The sequence below is a fragment of the Papilio polytes genome, unplaced genomic scaffold (assembly GCF_000836215.1).
Source record: "Papilio polytes unplaced genomic scaffold, Ppol_1.0 DF823980.1, whole genome shotgun sequence".
Taxonomy (NCBI): Eukaryota; Metazoa; Arthropoda; class Insecta; order Lepidoptera; family Papilionidae; genus Papilio; species Papilio polytes.
In genome coordinates this window covers 2,995,786-3,013,845 of record NW_013525224.1, presented here as the reverse complement: position 1 = coordinate 3,013,845, position 18,060 = coordinate 2,995,786, and the positions used below count along the sequence as shown (strand labels likewise).

Sequence of the window (18,060 nt, the reverse complement as noted above, 5' to 3'; positions counted from 1 at the left end):
AATAGTACATAGGCTATTCACTTTTGTTTTTTTTAATTCCACGCGGACGGATTCAGGGGCGAAAACTAGTCTTAACATAGTTTCGAATGAATATGAATTATAAAACACAAGCTTGCAATGAAACAGTGCGGGGCCCACGTTTCTCCTGTCACTCTGACCGGTATAGGAAGTAGAAAGTGTGACTCGATTTAATAATCACGCGGTCGTAATGGATTAGCAAGTTAAATGAGGCTTATAGTATTTATTGTTTTTATAATGCATCTATATCTGTATGATATCTACATTTTGTATTGCATAAAAACTCTTATGGACAAAAGAAATAAATCCTGATTTCTAGGTAACGTTTTTAGTTAGTTGTTAACAGAAATTGCCAAAAAATATTCATAAAAGGATGCTTTCTCTTCGTAATTTATTTTAAACGTATTAAAGCTTTTAGATTGAACAAGAAAATGTACAAGTAAATAAGATATTGTAATCCCGCTAGATGCCTTGTAAGAAAATCTAGCGATACATTTCGTTCCGTGTTGTGCTCCCATGAAGATACTTAAATTACATACGATGATCTATTCTCGGAAAATCAGTCTGTTCTATGATACTGCTAATAATCAGTAGGAATCTAATCTCATTTTTTTATTCACTTATTATTAAACATCTTCTACTCACGTGTCCCTATTTGGTTTATAATCATATCTTAAAAACGTTTAAATAATTAAATTGATATCTTTTTTCACAAATTCTCTTAATAAACTTTACTATAAACACAACGCGGTACTCGAAGATCTTAAAACAAACAAAACTCGCAACGCAAACGCACAAAAAACTCGTAGCGCCAGTTTCTAAGTGGATGAATAATTTAATTTCAAGTCTAAAATAGGAGGCACTTAATAGTCAACTGACCTGAATTTCATTCCCTCAAATGGCACATTAAAGGACCTAAGAAACTTGGTCCGCTGACCTCCAAACTTAAATTAGAAGTGGACACGCGACTGTCATCAACTGTAAAGAGGCTACGCACAATTAGCTAACTTCATTTACAACTTAAGTTATTACACACTCATGTACTGGTAACATTTTTAACTTCAATAATGTATGGTTAATTTTTTCATTAACTTCAATCGACTTCTTAACGTTAACAATTTAATACAAGCAGTAATAATATGTTATGTTTGATCAACGATACAAATAAACCATATTATAACCTGAAATGCTAGTTAAAATATCCAAAAAAATACTTTTATTTACCCAATTATTATTTAGAATATTCAGTGCACTACTCTAAAATATATTTTTAAATCAAAATTATTTCGCTTTCAGTTTTAAAAGGCACTCTGAATTACAAGAATCTCTAATTAATATTTTATTTCAAACTCGGGAAGAAAATGTCAATGCTAATTAACAAATATTTCGGTAAAAATAGCTTAAATGTAAAAGACGAGAATTTAATTAAATATTCCAAATTGAGCGTACAAACCGGCTGAATGTGGAAGATGAAGAAAATTTATGCAGCAAAAGTGAATGGAGACGTTAACAAGGTACGCTACACACGTACTCGTATGTCAACCGAAATATCGCTTCAGAATATAAGGGTAGGTTCACACTGCGGAATCACGTACATACATATAGTGCTATCTCTCGCTCTCGATAAAAGTGAGCAGAAAATAATGTTTACAGGTGTGTTCAGTGGGAACTCATGAGTAATTAAGCATAACATCAATAATTAAATCTATGAATAAACATTTAAATTCTAGTAAACACCAATATATGAAGAAATTAAATCCGCTAATACTGAAGAAAATTAGCTAATAATAAACTTTATTTAACGACCCTTCTTGCAGGTTTACGATAAGATAAAATTACATAATAATCATTAAAATTTGTGAAGTCAATATAATATATCAAAAACTTAATATTTACTTTAAGTAGAAAAGTTAATAATATTCAGAGTAAAACGGTTGAAGAGCCTTTTTTAATTTTTTATGATTCAATCTGTCAATAAAAATGAGCGATGCGTCTAATCTTATTTAAAAGAGAAAATGGATCTCTGCTTCCCTTCTGTGACATAATTTGACACTTTCCTAGATCTCGATGAGAAAAATATTGAGACATAATTTAATGGAAAAATCTTAATTCCTGAATTAATCGCAAGGTCATGGAAAGATAAATTGTAAATTCCTAACTAGCTGTTGCTTACGACTTCGTCCACGTAAAATTTAAATATATTTTTTACGCCTACGTTGCTAACTGAAAACGTAGCTTTTTAATGGTGTTATTTTGCAATTTTTGCGTTACTTCAATACATACACAAATACAAATCTTTCCTCTTTATAATATTAGTATAGATTGAACAAAATTGAATGAAAATAAATAAAGTTTATCACACATTGATTTGTAATTAATCAACAAACTACAAAACGCAATATAAATGTCAGAGCAAGTAAATTTCGAAGCTAAAACCAACATCTGCATGACATCGGAACTTGAAAACGTGAGCGAAACAGAGGCGAGGCCATTTGCATATTGCACTTACGTTGCTCTGAACTTAGGCGACACTTTAACTGACGCCGGCGATGACCTCCCGAGTAGTCTTATAACGAAACGACTCGGCAGTTTTCAATGGTCGATAGGAGAGCAAAAGGATATGGTACAATTAAAAAAGAATTTAACATTAACTTTAGTTTCATCACATTTTTAGAATACATAATTATATCGTGGTAGAAGTCATAAAAAAATAATATTAATTAAACCACTATCGACTTGTTCATTCTATTTGGTACTTAAAAAAGAGAACATTAATAGAGGAATGGTAACACTGATTGTTTGTAGTACACACAAATAAAATTTACAGCAAATCATACAAACAAGTCATTAACAAATAATAGTTCCTAAACCGGAACACGGAAACCGTAGAGCGGCTATAACGGATATTAATATGACGTCACAAGCCCTCGACGCTCCGGGCCGTGAATCCGGCCACGCCGAAACAATGCCCGTACTTTACGAATCAACAGAACATTCGAGGCCTCAAGAATTTTGCATTTTAATTCCCATCACATGCGAATACATTATAAATTTTGAGAGACTGTGAAGTATAGCGGTCCTAGAAACGAATTCACGCAGATTTTTTAATTAAAAAATAATACCACAGCAAAAGCAATATTAAATGTATTCGTAACGAAGTGTGTGAGAGTAGTGTACATTATTAAGTCTTAAAACGTAAAAATATGTTGTTTCCCCTCTTAAAAATAAATAACTTAACATATATTATGCGAGTCCATTTCTATTATTTCATAATAATATATAAAATATCTTTATGTAAAACTAATTTTCTTGTACAGAGTTGAAAAGATAAAAGCAAAAACTTTGAATACAAAATTCTATAAATAAACAAGGAAGATAAATGCTTTTAGTTTAGAATTTAAATTGCGCTTTGAGATAACACAATTAGAGATAATCTAAACGAATGCATATAATATGTTAATTCGACTTCTGATTTTTTCTGCTATTTTTATTTATTGTTTGTTTTCGTTTAAATATTATATAGCTAATTTTCATCCCTTTGTCTATACTAATATTATAAAGAGGAAAGATTTGTATTTTTATATGTATTGAAATAATTTCAAAACTAGTGAGCCGATTTCAAAAATTCTTTCACCGTTAAAAAGCTACGTTATCAGCGAGTAACATAGCCTATATTTTTCATTTTCACGCGGGCGACGTCGCGAGCAATATCTAGTATGTAATAACGTGTTAACTTTAACGTACTGCTAGACAAAGTCTACACATGTGTGTTATAATTTAGGTCACAAATTCCGATATAATTCCACCCTTTCCACCAAGATAGACACTGCTAGTAGGCGCTGCTCCTAAATACAGACAAACCAGACGTTAAACGCCAGTGGAAAAAGGTTATAAAAGCGTCAGTCCCTTCGATGTGAGTCCCGTGGCTCGTGACTCGCGCCGCTGCAAGGCACATTACACGCGGCGTGACCGCGCTCTTGCCGAGGTAATAACTCTCCGGACAACTTAGCGTAATTGCATGAAATCGCTTTTGTCGGAATTTACCTTACTCAATCTGCGGTGGGTCTGATACTGGCCGTGTACATATGTAAATAGTTGATTGGCTCAAAAGGAAATGATGCTAGTCTTTTTTAGATAAGTAAAGACCGCGCTTCGATTGTACACTAGTTTTCTTTAGATAAGAATTTCTGATTAGGACAGTAATAAGTAGATTGGTAAAATAATGTTTAGAGAGCATTTGTTAAATATCACCATTCCGTTCGGGATGAACAACATAAGATCTTTTTTACATTTTATCATAATATCAAAGCGTAAAGACGCTCACAATTTATCCAAATCTTTTATTACGTTCAAATTTACATACGCGATGTATCAGGTATTTTTAAAGCTTTTATATCTGTAGTTGACGAATACAAAAATGTGATTCGGTATTCAGTCAGCCACTTTTCTCTTTATACGCCCCTAGACATGCGTAGAAATTCTAACGCAATCGTCATACAATACAAGCGTGGCAATAAATCCTTATCTGTGGATAAGCCGCTACCCAGTTCACTTTCTAACAACCACAATTCAGTTACGTCATGACTATATTGTTATGTATCATTCACATTACGCGCTGTCTTAGAGCGTAGACACATAACTCGCATTGTTACGCAACGATGTAATTAAAACTTTTATTTTGATATAATTACATGTGAAAGTTACTTAATTAGCATTAATAGCTGCGATAACAGTCGTATGAAATCTTAATGATTCAACGAAATAAATGGTAAAATGAAAGGCGCATTTAGATTTTTATGTAAGAATAGTTTATGTTATTTAATTTTATTATACTAGTTATTGACCTAGTTACCGCTCTTTCTTTTTTCGGTCGCTAGCGCACGCCAATCGACTCGAACGGTTCATAACAAAACATTGAACCGAACCTAAACGATCCGCTTTATAGCGCTTCCTGTTTAGGGGCAACCCCTCGCGGTACCGAATGAGTCACGTATGCCCGTCGCACGCGACTGTACTGCAAACATGTACAGGTGCGCACGAATTAACTAAACATTGCGATACACTATTATTTGTAGTTCAGTAGCCGACATCTGCTCATAATGTACACATTACAATTTATTAGAGTGTTCTTATTGTGTGTTCATTGTCATAAACTCACTTTAAGAATTTTATATACAAAGAAATGAAGTAGCTAGTAGCTTATAAACTTAAGTTAAGGAATCTCTGACAAATGGATAGGTAATATGATTTAATTTTTGTTTATTCCAATCTGTACCAGGAACGCTAGAAAGGGCAAAACTCAGTTGTTCCAATACATCAACACAAAACACATTTTCTAACATTAAATCGTTACACTTTTGTTCGAAAGTGTACTTAAAATAGAATCTTGTGTTGCATAATATTTGTGGATATCAGTTCAAGGTCTCCTATTTATTAAAGCGATATAAAACGCCAGCAACTTTTTATACTAAAAACGAAGCCAATAAGGATACAATTCAATAGTGTACGAATAATAACAAAAAAAACATAATTTTATATACCTATATTTTTGGCTATAAACTATAATATTTCCTAACAGTTACAAAATAAGGTTAGAGGAATTTTCATATTATCATGTATGTAATGTACAGACATATGTACATTTAATTTTTTTGTCTCTTTAACCGTCTTACGCAAGAACCAGTTCATTACAACATTAAACTTATCATGAATGTTGTGAGGGAATTCAAGTAGTCTTTAAACGGCATGTCTGTTGGTGATCGGTGAAAAAAATCGCAGGTGCGTTAATTGGAAGGTATGAGACAGTCGACCGGTCGGCTGTTCCTTACGTTTAAGGTTACTTGCTCGACCACATGTAACGAACTCTTAACGAACTGTTGCCGGCTGAAAGATGAATACTTCATGCTTACACTACACAATTACAGTGTATACGCCATCTTATAGCGCGCAACGGTCTGGTGACTTCCAATATCGTGTATCGCAAAAAACAACACATACTATATCTAGATATTGTAGCTAGGTATAATTGTATTGGCTTAATTACGCTTATTATCACAAAGATGAACCCCCTTGTTTAAGATGTCCCGACGGCGTTTTTAACGCCTCTAACGTTTATAGAATTAGTTTATATTACTACTAGCTGTTCCCCTGCGACTTCATCCGCATAAAATTATGAAAATTTTATTTTATTGTTTGTAAACACATGTATGTGTCAAATTATCAATTGCAAATGTCAAAATGACACGACGCTGACAAACCATGGCAACCTTGCTTTCTTGATGTTGGTAGTAACTTATGGTCTCTTTCCCACATTAGGGTTTTTATCCAAAATATTTACCCCTAAGTTGAATGACGTGTAAATATATAGCCTAAAGCGTGACGTAAGTGTAGGGATTTTTATAAAAAAAAGTTATATTTCAAAAATATGCCGTAATGCTGACATCTTAGGCAACAAAGAAGTGTGTGTTTACGCTTTATTATAATAGTACAGATATAGATAAGTAAAAAAATCACTTTTATAACATACATCGTTACACATCCTCATACAAAAATTACAATTTTATATACCAACATAAACATCACTTTCCCTCAGTATATCGTTATGTACTTTAAAATACAAATGAGAGAATAAGAACGACACAATAGAACAAGTGGCTCATTAAAATGAGATTGTACGTATTTAAGTTACAACGGCTTCACTTATTCCTTCCATAGATACTGTGAATGGAATGTGGTAAAAAAATCCAACCTGTCCCTGAGATAAGCCATGGTAATCCCCAATGTATGATACTATACTTTAAAGATTTACGGCGTAGGCTCCGTGACCTTATTAATTTTATGGGACCACTTGGCTTCCAACTGAAACTAGTTTCGAAACCACGCTAACAGAAACATTTTACGCGCGTACAACCGGATTTTTTTTTCATATCTTAAAATTTAAATCGATTTCGGGTTTCAATGTTAACATCGTCTTAACTAGAGAAACTCCTCGGCTTCGCACGGGTCCAAGTTGATACGAAATTTTGTTTTGTGCGACACCATATTGGAAACCTTTAAAATAATCAGTATAACGACACTATATATAAATGCATTGTACATATATACCTTTCTTTTGAATCACTTTATGTATTAAAACAACTGCATTAATATCCATTGCCTAGTTTTTAATATCTAACCATACGTACAGACAGACAGCGTGAAGCGATTATGTTTCATACTCTGTAACGTTAACATTTGTTAACAAACTAACAATTAACAGTGTACAAATTGGCAATTATCTTAATGTCAGAGAAGTTAGACAAGAACAAAACAAACTGTTAGTACGTTTGTACAAGAACTTGATAGTTAGTTACTAAATTATCTTACTTTAAAATCTTTGTATTAATTAATGAAAGTTTGTTAGGAAAATTCAATCAAATAATTTTGAATCTCTTTTCGACATAAGTGTTTACTGTGTCCAAGGAACTTCGATTAAAATATTCGAAAGAACTCAGTAATGAAGAAAGATCGATAGAATTTATTACGCTATTACCTTTACGTCAACAACTCTTCTGGGTATATTTCAAAACACCATTCAGAGACGTGATGTAACTCTGTTAAATTAAATAGCTGCAAATGGTCTTACTGTTAGCTCAGGCAATGGCCGACTGACAAAGGGCAAAAGCAATTAAATTTTCTAATCCTTTCTCAGCAAGTCTATTCTCTAAAGGGAATAGTTTGAGGGATAGAGTACCATTGTATGTGCACAGCACAATTGTCGTGAGATTACCGATAGCGGTTACAATGCGACCTCAACAGTTTAATGTTGCCATTAGATTGGAACAATTCACAATGGCACGTGAGAGGAATCGCACGGGAGTTTTTTTCTTAGCACGATAGACGGAGGGTCGAAATGTAATTTTTCACGGCTCCGGATACTGAGCATTTAACGCCTTTGCTATGGTAACAAATTACATTGAGATGTCGGTCGATAATAAGTGATGAAGTTGTTAGCGCGTGAACAAACTTATTGTAATATTTACAATTAAGTAGTCTTATTTTTTTTTTCTTCTACGTTAATGGAAAATAATGACTAACAGTGTTTTTTTACCGTGTAAGTGTTATTGTCAAGTACTATCTATGGACATACCGAAACAGTTGCGTTTCCGTTCAAGTTTATCGAATCTTAACCTAGTATTCAAAGATGCAAAAGATCTATTATGCAGGAAACTACGTGAAGTTCGTCTGCATGGTGATTATAATTAATACATGCGACAGGGACGTGAAAAATACTTATAACTCACTGCGTTCAAGAAAAGAACATACAACATAGAAAAGACAGACAACAAAGAAGAGAAAAAAAACATTAAGTTTCAATGAAAAATGCATTTGACCGTGAACATAAATCACATTCCCATTTACAGGTATTAAATAATTTATATCAAAACATACGATAAACATTACGTATTTACAGAAACAGTTAAGTAATACGTCGATAAATTGGCCTCGATAAAACATACAGCATCAGATAAGGAAGGCAAATGACCAGGGGAAAGCACGACTGCGCGACGAGTGGGCGCAGTGTAGCGGCACACGCAAATTTGGACAAAGATAATACCGATCAATGTATTGTATGTGGAAACTTCGGGAACATTTTTATAGAATAACGGGACAAACGAGTATCGACACTCAATATTTTTTTATATTATAAGGTGGCAGACGAGCAAGCGGTCACCTGAATCCGCCGTAATAGCCAAGTAACCGCTACCTATAGACATCCGCGATTACAGATGCGTTGCCTGCCCTTAATCGACGAAAGAGTAGACGCACATAAGACGATATTTCCCCCTTCAATGCGTCTCCTCCACCGTCGCCGCGGTTTTACACCGGACGAGCTGGTCCATTCATGTGAAGATGTTAAAGCGGGCTCTACCACTATTAGGAACCGCAGATGCGTCATAGACATTAATAGATACTTCTGGAATAACTATTATCGATTTATAAATAGCGCCAGAGATCAAAACATATCGTCATTTCTTTCTAAAGTTTCTACACAATTCAATAAATAAAACAAAAATCAACTTTTTTGTATTGAAGTAAATTTTAATATCAGAAACTCTTAACGCACATTACACACGTTAAACAATTTCAAACGGTATCAAGAACCAGACGTCTCCATCATGAGTCCATTTAAAGGTCTATTAAAGGCACTTTAGCGCGTTAAAGTCTCCCGTTCGAGTCTCTTAACTAACGGTTGAAGTGAAAATGGGCATGAGACACGAGGGAAGGTGACGTCGGTCTTAGAAAGCTAAACATAAAAAGCGGGTACAGCGGAAAGCGAAGCTTAATAGCTCGTTAATTACCGGTTATGAGTAGACATTGCCCTACTTAAGTGCCCGGCCAGAAACAATACCTTATACCTATTTGCTTAGAATGTTTTTACAACCATTTGACGTCTTTTGTTTACTTAAAATAAAGGTTTTTAAACCCCTAAGTTTTAAGCTTTGTCTTGTAAGTGGCTAAGCTTTGTTTAAATTTAGCTAAGAAATGAAATACGTTTTACTGTCTACCTGAATTTTTATTAATAAGACATTTAAAACTGTATTTAATATTACGTAAGCTACAACAGTTTTTCCTGCTTCAGTTTTCGACCATACGACAAATAAAGTAATTTTGTTTTACGCGATAAAATAAAATTTTGATATCCCGATATTAATTTATGAATTTACACAAAACGACGCAGAATACATTGAAAAACTTGTTTAGTACAAGTTATCAAAAAGTTTGTAAATCGTTTAAAAGATATAATTTGATTTCATTAGAATTTTAATGAGTATTCCATTCTGCATGTCGTACATAAAACAAGACTAACAGCCTATCGCTAAAACTAGTCTAAGCAGTTATCTCCCGATCTATTTGAGAATCCAAAAAACTTATCATTAGATCGATCTCGAATTGGAACTAGTGTAATGTATCAAGTGGTCCAATGGCAAAAGTATTCCCGCAGTAGCGATACGTACACTTGCCGATTCAAACAGGTTCCGAGTCATCCACTTGATCTTGGACGAACGTTGGCCAACTTTCTCGAGATTCCACACCATACGAGACGCGTCAACTGACATCGACCGTATCGTTGATACGTGTGAGCTTTTCGCCTTGAATCGCATAATCTTATACGTTATTTTACTGAACAACCGATATAAAAAAATAATTAGAAGCAGTATCGTGAGGTCTTGAAAAGGGTGATGTGAAACGGTTATTGTCTTGTAATGAAAAAGGGTGACACTGCTAATTTATGTCGCAAAAACTTTGGCGAGGGACTTCCTGGACGACTGCATTTGAAACCGGTTGGTACTAAAATGTGAAGCGTCGGATCAAGTTACCGAATTATATCGACGAAACTATTTTCGTCGAATTATAATTTTACTAGCTTTCGCCCGCGACTCCATCCGTGTAGAATTTTTAAAAAGTGAGTAGCCTGTGTTCTTCCAGACTATCATCTACATCTATACCAAATTTAATCGAAATCCGTTCAGCCGTTTAGCTTTAATAAACATCCATCCATCCAACCATCTAAGTTTTTGCATTTAAAATATTAGTATGATTTGTAGAAGAACTTACTTTAATATTCCTCTAATAAATCAATCGTTTTAAAGTGAAATGAAAGGACATAAGTGACTTACGTAGCGGATTTGAAACTATGACCTTGTAAGCCCAAACGTCAATAACCGCTTGCGGTAGAACAATACGAAATTTACGAATTAAATAAATTAAATTGAAATAAGAACAATAGTTAATCCATACCATATATAGAACGGCGATATGTTGAAGCGCCAAATCTAGAAATAAAGAATTTGCGTGGGCGAACACATCATTCTCAATAGCAAGTTTTTATGACGAGGTTAAAGACCGTTTGTAACCGTTAGTAATAATGTTGCTTATTGTTTAGCTATGAAAAACAATTTTTATAAAAAACATCAATGTACATTTCTATATACAAGTAGAATTTAACAAAGAACCTAACGCATGAGATCTGTAAGTTCATATTAATGACGATAGTGACTAAATCGAGAAACAATTTACAACAAATACAGTAATATATCTACTACAAAAACAAGATAATCGTATCAAAATGCTTTTCATAGAATCCTTCAATACATTAACATTCTACAAAAAAAACACCTGCTCGTAAACCTATCAAAACTTCGAAACAACTATCAAAACAAGTTTTTATAAAAGCCTCGAACGATTTCATTGAACGTAGAAAGTAAAAAAAAAAATATCTTAATTACCTATCTTGACTTTTGACTTTGGACAAATTTTTAAGTTCATGCAAATTAAAAAACTAAACTGTTTATAGAGCTATAACACTATCGTTTTGGTCATTATCGTGGGTCGTTAGATCCCCTTTCTACTGAGCAATTTGCAGCACACGACAGTTTTTGTTTGTGCTTCGTAGTCGCGCTGTAGACATGATACATTTATTGCTTGTAGAAATAGCAGTGGCTCGACTATTTGCTTAGTGGAAATGGGGTCTATTCCTTAAAATAATTAGATCCAATAAAAATGTTTTAACTAGTAACAGACAGGGCATTATTCTTTCTCGCGTTGGCTTTAACAAAAGTTGTTAATAGGCAGCACGTTTTTCAAGTATTCGGAGGAGCCAGTTCCGTGCTCTAACACTCAATACTAATTAAAATCTATATAACTCGCTTAACGATACAAAACTTGTTTTTTACGATAACATATTTTTCTATTCTAATATTTCAACATTGAAACTCATTTTTTTAATTCGTAGTTATAACATGAGGAACGTAAAACTTTGTTAGAATTAACTTTTGATGTTTACATCAGGTCAAATGAATTTACTTGATATGTAAACTGTCCTTGAAAAAAAAATCTACTAGATTTAAACATCGAATTATGTTATGCTGAGGAAATAATCAAGACATCAGATCCTTAAAAACCGTGCCCTTTATCCCAGCCAAATATTCAAAAGGCGACGGTGAAAGGTCTGAGTGCAGGTCACATGAAACATAACACGGCTTAACGGTAGCCTTTCATACCAACTGGAATCTTAAATCCGCGAAAGCGAAGCGTCTGTAAAAATACTGCGTTAACAAAATGTGTTTCCAAACAATTATACATTCCAATTCTTATTACATCTTATTAGTAAATAAACAATTTATTTGGAACGGTTAATTAGTTTGTAAGAATCATAATTGAATTTGAAGTAAAACAAAGCTTGGATTAGAAACTTCATTTGTTTTGTTCAACATAAATCTGAAGTGTATTTACACCAACTAATTTAATTAATACTATACTAATTACGAAGCTGTCTCCCATTTATGTCATAGTCAAACTCTTTTACGTAAAAATTGCTACTTTTATGTCGACTAATTCCATCACTAGTTTTGAAGTAGACACAGTATAATCAAAATCTTCACAATGTTATTATTACTAAAAACTTTGACGCTTTCATTTAAATGGACAATGAAATTTCATTAAGCAAGTTTACAGTAATCCCGTTAACCCAACATCCGAACCCAAGACAAAACCTTATAACAGTTTCGGCGTTATCTTTAACGACAGCCTCAAAGTCGGGTTAAACTAAATACGATACTGCTATTTAATATTCTATTTGTTATTTCTGAATCTACATAACTCTATATTGTATATTTAAATAAATTTCGTGATCAGTTCTTCAAACAATGATAACGAAACAGGGCGAATGTAAGCGTGTTATGTAAATAGGCACCTTTGAATGGAAATTCTCAATCTATTTAATGACTTGAGACTTCGCAACGAAGACACGTAGCTGTTTTGTTTAATAAAAATATGAATCGAATTTAAATCTCGATAATGATCAATTTCCAATCTAAAGCAATATTACTTATAGAAATATACAAACATGTGACTTGACTTAGCCCGAGTATTGTCAATGCTCGTTAGTTGAACTCAGATAACGGCTAGACTTCCGTCTCAACAACTTGCGTTTAGTTCTAGACTTTTCTATGTCTAGAAATCAAGCTAGGTCTGTTGATATACTAAGTATATAAGTGAACGTTTAGAAAGATTATAGCAAAAACCAATATCGAATATTTGTAACAGAAGCAGAAATGCTATAAACTTCTAAAATCAAGCAATTCAGCAAATGCAAGAAGTCCCAAGCAGCTAATTCGGAGCAGTTACGGTATTCGACCCGACAAACAGAACATCCCAAGCTTCGATTTATATCATAAAAATGTCTTTCAGATCAACCGCGAAATGTCTTTAATAATTAACGTTAAAAGTGGCAATTAAGGGTTAAAAAGGTAATTATAAAATTACGTTAACATAAAAGGAAGCAAAATTGTGCACAAAGTCACCGACTTGGATTCACAATGTTAATTATTGTGAAGCTATTTAACTATCTTAAGCATTTGTTTTTCGTAATTACTATGACAAAAGGTTGACTATGGTAAACACATTATAATACTCGGAGGATTTCAAATTTTGGTTAGGATACATAGTAACATTCATCCATCCATTTGGAAGAATTAACATTTATGATATTAGTGAAAAGCATGATGGTTTCAATATAACTTCGGTAATGTATCCAATTGAATTTAGTTTCAACATCAAATTATTTTAATGCATTATAAGTAAATTACTTTCAATGATAAAATGAGCAAAAACAATCTCAATACTTTTACTTGAATATAGTTTATTTTGCGAGTACTCGGTGCGCATAAATTGCCAAGGATCTCATTTCCTGTGGGGGTGTTTAAAGTTTTTGTTATAGAACAAAGCTATACAATAAATAACTTATATCCTTTAATTAAAAAAGGCGCCAAAATAAAAACCAACAAAGATTACATTCCTACGAATATATCCGTGATGTTCATATTTCAAATAAAAGTAGAAATATTTATCAATAATAAAAACTCAGGCATGTTTAACATAAACAAATAAATAGGCTTTTCTGATAAAACTTTTTAACATTCAGGACGATGCGTACACGTTTGTACGTTCATACAAGTTGCGCGTTGATGTCCTTTTTAAGGCAGATATTCTAAGTTAAAGAACACGCACGAAATACGAACTAAACTGTTTTTATATGAATTTTTAACCGGTATCCGTGATTGAATTCATCTAACTGTACATCTTGATGTATTACATCTGCCGTAATAGCATCATTTTAATTATGTTCGATATATACCATGTTGTTGATAAAAGATCGTTTAAAAAACATTGATGTTTTAGTTTATTAGTTAATATTTTTGCAATGTCTTCAACTAAAAAAAATCTTCTGTGACAGTTTATTGTAAACTCGATCTAGACTCATTGCATTTATTAAGATTCTGTGATAAATGTTGATGTTCAGAATAATGTTCATGTAAAAACTATCGATTGTACAAAGTCGTGGCAAAGAACGGCATTTTTATAAACACGTTCGTTGAAGCTGTGGAGCCTTGTACCGCCCCGTGCCATATCTCAGCGCCTCTTAAGGCCTGCTCACTAAGGAGACCCTATTTTATTACTAGAAACTAGAAAGCGACACTACATATAACGACTTACCCTCTTTCACGTTGATATGAATCTCAAAAATCCTTTACGGGCACTTATACACAAAACACAAGCGAAAAACGTATGAAACCTTTTTTTCTTTCACCACCGATTCGAACACAGGCACTTTTAACGAACTTACGGTGCACAGAAGTACATGGCGTGATTTAAGCCAACATTCACTCAATACTAGAGCCTCTAGAGGCACATACGCTAAGAACGATTCAAACCAACACTCATAACTGACACAAGGTATTCCTGCAGCGATCCTTACGGTACCTGACACGAATTGTGACGTGTTTAACACAACATTGATGAATTTTGACCGTTAAATGCCGGATAAAACAAACGCCGTGGTACGTTGTTAAGTTAAAACTAAGTCTCTCGCGTCGGAGTAAAGACCGTTGATCCAGTTGTACGGTCGATACGGCAGTGAGCTGTTTTACCGACGCGTTACCTCAACATACGTCATCAACCGTCTCATTCGTAAGTTAGCTAAGGGAAAGAGACAGCGCTATAGCGTCTTACAGTAGTGGGAGAAGATACTCGTACCTGCACAGCGAAGCCTCTTTCATTACACATAGTAACAGGTGAATAAACGATATGTGTGAGTGTTGCGAGTTTTTATCTTGGTGTGAATGTTTTCTCGAATGTGGTGAAGTGATAAAATGGTATTTTGTTCGATGCTATTTTATCGGGCCTCTGCCACAGTAACGTTCTCGCCAATATATAATTAGGGGGTAATTATTGAGGTTAAATGTCGCTTTAAATGTATCTAGGTTATAAAGATTTATCGCTTTAAATTTTCGAATTACGGCGTATTTAAATTATTCCAACGATTACTAAATCATGGTGATTGATTATAATATTAATTTGTTAATAGATAGGCAGACTTTGACTTAAAAGTTCACTTTATCAAAAATAATATATGCATTTTTTTTTATTTGGTGCGATTATTCTAAATGGACTGTTATTTTATATTAAATACGTAATTGGATAAGGTCACTTTTTAGAATTGATTAATCTACGTATGTACGGTTATAAATTTAAATATTCTTAACAAACTTATTTAGTTAGAGTTTCATCAAAGTTTTATTGAATACAAGAATATTCCCACGAGTAAATTTAACAAGACAACTCCAAGCATAAAAGCACAACATAAAAGTTTAAACCAGAGGATGTTTTATTTATGAAAATTAATCTTTTTAATTAATTGAAAGTTTTTCATTCACACTGCTACTCGACAGACGAGTTGGTGGTGTGCCGAAAAACATTAAGAAAAACCTTGTCTCAACTCACCGTATACAGAACCTGAACATGTTCGACCACGTAACTTTTTCATATCATAAACATAAATTCAAGTTTCCTGTTCGGTTGGTCTTTCTACATAAATGAAACGACTCACTTTTCTCTTCGTATTTCGAATAAACTATCTTATTTGTGTATTTTTCATATAAATTTAAAACCCACCAAGATATCAAACCAACCGAAAGCCCTGGATACTTCTAATCGTTTGAGTTTTAATTAAGTCCAAAGCAACAGATTAAATAAGTTTATATGGTGCTGAAGTTTAAGTTGTGTGGTTTTGATCCACCACAATACAGTTGAAAAGCGTCAACACATAATAAAAATCAAAGACATCGAAAGCAAAGCTTCCTACCTATTTTAATCGAGAATCATTTCTGAATTCATTGTTTTTTTAATAAAACGTCTTCGAAGACTCATGAATAAATATCGTAATTAGATTTCCGATATTACGCTCGCTGCGAAAAACGGACTGTAAGAAAACTAATAATTCTCAAACCAGATCCGTTCAATTCGGATGGAGTGCTTCTGCTCATTAATCTTTATCCATCACTAAACTAATTCGGAGAGAAAAAAATACTAGAACAAATCTGAGACGTATCTAAAGAACATTTTTTTGAATGTTACAAACAAGACATACGCTACTAAGTATTGCGCAGAATAACACACTGCAGTCGGTGTTTCCGTTCAGTAATGAAGTCAACCTTTAACAGTAGTGTGAACAAGTTGATATTAAATTAATGGGAACCATCTTTAGACTATCGCTAGTAAACATCCGGTGGAATATGTTTAAATGTCTTTTATCAAACGAAGCTATTATCTAAACTGTGGCTAGGTATAGCTATAACTAAATCCTTCCTTTTGACTACTAAAACTACTAAAATACCAGAGATACTAAAAGCCTGTCCCACCACTGGCTGATAGACTCAGATAGTTTAAAAATGACGTTACTGTCAGATAAGGGAACTAAGTCCAATATTTCTATCACATATTTGACACGTTCGATTGTTGAGACAATTTACAATTTAGTGGGACAGGCCCCTAGTGTAATATGTGAAGTGTTGCCAGAAACAAATAAACGAAGCAATTACGCTAAAGTCAAGCCGGTAAATAAATACCGCGGGCATTTCTGTACAGCGTCACGAAACTTCGTGATAAATCCCTCTCTCCATGATTGTGGGAGCGCCTAATTATTACAGTGATTAAAAACATGATGTATAGTCTGCCACTTTTATAAGACATAAATATATACAATTTATATTTACGATAATCCCTCATTACTATCGGTATTTTATTCGAGAAATTGAATTGATTCTCCTAAGTAAAAGATTTGCCACTATCAAAGTGTAGTCGTTCATTTACATTCAGCGTATTATTACTACTATAATGTAAGTTACGATAATGATTGTAAAAAATACACTAACTTTTAATACGACTTGATACCAAAAGATGAACTAAATCGTAACTTAAAACTTACCGACATCGACGTACTTGAGTACAAACTGCACTTCCGGGCCGAGCGCCTCCGCGACCTCTAGTGGAAGTTCCGAGTCACGCAATACGTGCACTGAAATATACAAAACAAATTCAATAAACAAACTGTTTTACAATAGAGATAGTTTTTGTAGATTCATCTTAAAACTTTACTCAACATTTCATATTATTCATTAATACATTTGTATTTTTATTTATTTGTAATATTGCTTTTGTATAATTTAATAATAACATTTCTTGCACCATTTCAACTAAAGTCTATGCTCCTAGGACTGGTTTAACAATAATGGAATGGCGAGATTCGAACTGCTAATCAAGTTAATGGAAATCTATACCTACAAACCATTAAGCTATCGACGTTTGCTCATTTATCATGATACTAGCTGTTCCAGTAGGATTTCATCAACTTAAAATTATTTTATTCTTTACATGTGTCAAATTGTCAATTGCAAATGTCAAAATGACATGACATGACAAAACTTGGCAATTTTGCTTCCTTGATGCTGGCAGCAACTTAAGGTCTTATGGTCTCTTTCCCACATTAGGGTTTTTATCCAAAATATTTACTCCTAAGTTTAATAACATGAAAATATTCAGCTATAAGCGTGACGTAATTGTAGGGCTTTTTATAAAAAAAGCATTATTCAAAATATGCTGTAATTGCTGACATCTTAGGCAACAAAGAAGTGTGTGTTTACGCCTTATTATAATAGTACA

General features: G+C 33.4%; 1 protein-coding gene across 2 annotated transcripts in view; it reads right to left on the bottom strand.

The window, feature by feature from the left end:
* LOC106101568 (apoptosis-stimulating of p53 protein 1) overlaps positions 1 to 18,060 on the bottom strand; it is a 174,441-nt gene that overhangs the window by 110,528 nt on the left and 45,853 nt on the right. The window contains exon 4 of one of the 2 annotated variants that reach the window (XM_013280835.1): positions 17,327 to 17,416. In XM_013280835.1, coding sequence (XP_013136289.1) covers positions 17,327 to 17,416 — 90 coding nt within the window. Of the gene's footprint in view, positions 1 to 14,556; positions 14,970 to 17,326; positions 17,417 to 18,060 lie in introns of those variants that run through there. The other variant, XM_013280836.1, reaches the window with a different exon arrangement.